The 3,261-nt window shown below is 29.4% G+C and overlaps 1 protein-coding gene across 1 annotated transcript; it reads left to right on the top strand.

The window, feature by feature from the left end:
* Window positions 1–1,528: 1,528 nt before the first annotated feature.
* Window positions 1,529–2,758, top strand: LOC118202844 (glutamate receptor ionotropic, delta-1-like). The gene has a single exon (XM_035375053.1). The coding sequence runs from the start codon at window positions 1,529–1,531 to the stop codon at window positions 2,756–2,758; it is 1,230 nt and encodes a 409-aa protein (XP_035230944.1).
* The last annotated feature ends 503 nt before the right edge of the window (window positions 2,759–3,261 follow it).

The following is a 3,261-nucleotide window of genomic DNA, read 5'->3' as shown; positions in this document are numbered from 1 at the left end:
CATGTGTTCCTAAACATAAAATAATTGATACTCATAAAGAACTGTATTAGCAGAATTAAATTAAAAAGTGTTTAATAACAACGAAAGTAATAATATAGAAGGTACTTACATACAAATGTTTACATTTTGTTCGTTTAAATTTGCTTATTATAAATTTAGTTTAAAATCAACCTTTATTTGCGGCTGTACGATTTTATTTCAAGTCACATGTTTCCAAAAATGTGATGATGAATAAAAATAGTTTTATTCTTTTAAAACATTTAATTAAAATCTTGTTTTTTATGCATTTTACATTTTCTTTTCTGCAGGAACAACTAATCCAACATAAGTATGAAATGCAAGAAATTATTTCAAATATAATTTGCTCTTAAAGTGTAAAATGAATTCAAAAAATTTTTAATAATTAAAGCATCATATTAATATTAAAGCAGCCGTGAATTAATATAAAAATAGCTGCATTATTAAATGCTTCATGTTAATGCACCGATATTTATGCGCAAAAAGAAAAGAAACTTTAAACAATTCTATGTATCTTCTCAGCATAATTTCCCCTAAACGCAAGTAAACATGCAATATCAGAAGCATTAACGTTCCAAGAATATATCTGAATTTGAAAATTATTAGTTTACTGAACTATATTCGTGTAGGACAAAATCATGCATCTATAGCATTAGAGGATTTTAGAAGAAAATGTTAAATATTGGTTTTTCTCTTAATGACCCCTTTCTTTTTTTTTCTTTTTTCTTTTTTCTTTTTCTTTTTTATGTTAAAACAAGAGTATTACGAGTTTCAGTTAAAAGATAAGAGCTAATTTATATTTTCAAACTTTAGTAAAATTATGAAAATAAGAAGCTAAGCAATTTCACATTCCAATAACTGAATATTATCCGCTATCCCGATATTTATATAACTAAGCAACAGCATTCTGTTTAAGAAAATATATATCATAACAGTGATCCGAACAATACAAATTCTGTGTATGCTGTACGATATGAATATTTGTCTGACAATATTGATTTCAGAAGCTATCTGCAACCTACCAATTGAGCATGCAATTGTTGTTTATCACATTAACATTAAATGCTTGCTGTATGTTAATCGATCTAAAATCGAATGTTACCCTAAAATGGCAACATTAATAAAATATACTGTAATTTAGATCATGAGTTTTCTTATTCTATTTGTGATACATCAACATGAAGAAAAATAAAAATTATTGATTCCTACGGCCAATTATATTATATTACTTATACCATGCCATCAAAACAACACTATTTTTGATTAAACTGTAATACTCAATTATTAGATAAATTTACTCTAGTATTTTAAGTTTATCTTCTAATTACTATAATTTTTTAGCACTCTGTCAGTTGTAAAGATGCAATAAATTGTCAACATTTTAGTCAACATTGGCACTAGGAGTATTTCAGTATTTTATTCCGATGCATACACACTGTTACTGTTTTCCTCGGTGAAGTTTTAGTTTTTCATTTCGCTTATCAATGGTTTGTTTTAAAATATTATTAAAATGTTACTTAAACGCATTTTCAGACTTGCTGCTTTCCCTTCGAGACATCTTTACGAAGGCAGTCTTTCTTCAAATGGTGAACTTAAACCAACGAATGGTGTAGAATTTCAGTTTCTCAGTCTGATTGCGTACTGCCTAAGTTGTAATTACACAATTGTGAAACCAATTGACGGAGAGTTTGGAAGAAAGCTGGAGAATGGAACTTGGACTGGAATAATTGGAATGATTAAGAGAGGTGAGATTGACTTTGCTATAAATATGATAGCATTAACTGCAGCAAGAAGGGAAGCCGTTCATTACAGCTATCCATATAACATTGATGGTTCAACCTTCATTACTCAAGCTCCTTCACTTTTGCCGAAAGGTTTGTCATTCTTTTACCCTTTCGATAGAATTGTTTGGTTAAGTGTGGCGTTAGCATTGGTAATTGCTCCATTTGTTTTCATAGAGATTTTCCGGAGACGTTACAGAAATTCACGATTTCTTCTTGAAGTGTGTGGAAGTTTTCTTGGTCAGCCTCTAAACATAACAACAGACAACAACAGTGAAAGAATTTGGTACATTTCGTGGCTGTTTTATACCAAGATAATTGGATTAAGTTATTGTGGCGTTTTGCTTTCTTTCTTGACTATTCCACTGATTTCTCCATCAGTGCGACAAGTAAACCAACTTGCTAAAGCCGTTTCCAGTGGTCAGTATGAATGCTACATATTCAAAGGCACATCAGACCAAGATGCATTTTATAGTGCCACGTCTGGTCCAATTAAAATAATTGGAGATCACGTTAAAAGTAAAAATAATCTTGTCAAACACGGTGGGGAAATTTCATCTTATATCCCAAATTCAAGAACAGTTCTTATTGGATCTAAAAGTATAATGCAATTCAACTATTTAGATGAAGATATTCACAAGTATTTTGTATCTCCTGATTTATTCTACATTACACTTATAGCAATACCAGTGAAAGAAAACTTTTGTTGCCTTCAAAAGCTGAACAAATGTATACATAGAATAACTGCCGCTGGATTATATAAACAGATACTGAACTTTGAAATCTTTAAAATGCACTTCAAGTCTAATTTCAAAAAGAATACTGTAAAGGAGAAATTTACGCTTAAGTTGGAAGACATTTATGGAGCTTTTATTCTGCTTGGTGCAGGCCATATTATGGCATTTACAGCATTTTTCTTCGAAATAGGTTTTACAAGATTAAAGTTTAGAATTTGCTGAACATAAAACTACAATTCTGACAAATGCAAATATCTTCTACACAAAGCAAATCTCTTGTCAAAAAACTAAGTCATTCAAATGTACCAGATCACTATTGTATTCAACAAAAAGTCTTTTCGAAATTCTTAGTAAAAATTTGATATAAAGCATTAATTTGCTCATTAGAAGAAAATCAGTTTTATTGCACGAGAGTTTGAATAAACACAATATTAATTAAGCATCGTATTATATATATATATATATATATATATATTGCGATCTAGCTGTATATACTATTTCGAGGAAACCATGCCTGAGAAAAATGTACAAGCAGTTCTTGCTACAAGTTTCCTGTTTAAATACTCATCAAATACTATGCTATTGCAAATATTCTTTAAAATATTTATCCTAAAACTTTGTTGCTACAAAACTATATCCTGGTGTATCTAATTAAACTTAAAAAGGGAAAATGATGTATGTAACATACATACTTTTATACACAAAGGAAATTAGGTTATTTTCTG

Source organism: Stegodyphus dumicola, chromosome 4, assembly GCF_044657685.1.
Source record: "Stegodyphus dumicola isolate Sdum_Otavi_A_Nest chromosome 4, ASM4465768v1".
Classification (NCBI taxonomy): domain Eukaryota; kingdom Metazoa; phylum Arthropoda; class Arachnida; order Araneae; family Eresidae; genus Stegodyphus; species Stegodyphus dumicola.
The sequence above is the reverse complement of the archived record's forward strand: the minus strand, read 5'-3'. Positions and strand labels throughout refer to the sequence as shown.

What these genes read in the sequence shown, in the direction of transcription:
- LOC118202844 (XM_035375053.1), top strand. Translation starts at nt 1,529, where the DNA reads ATGTTACTTAAACGCATTTTCAGACTTGCTGCTTTCCCTTCGAGACAT.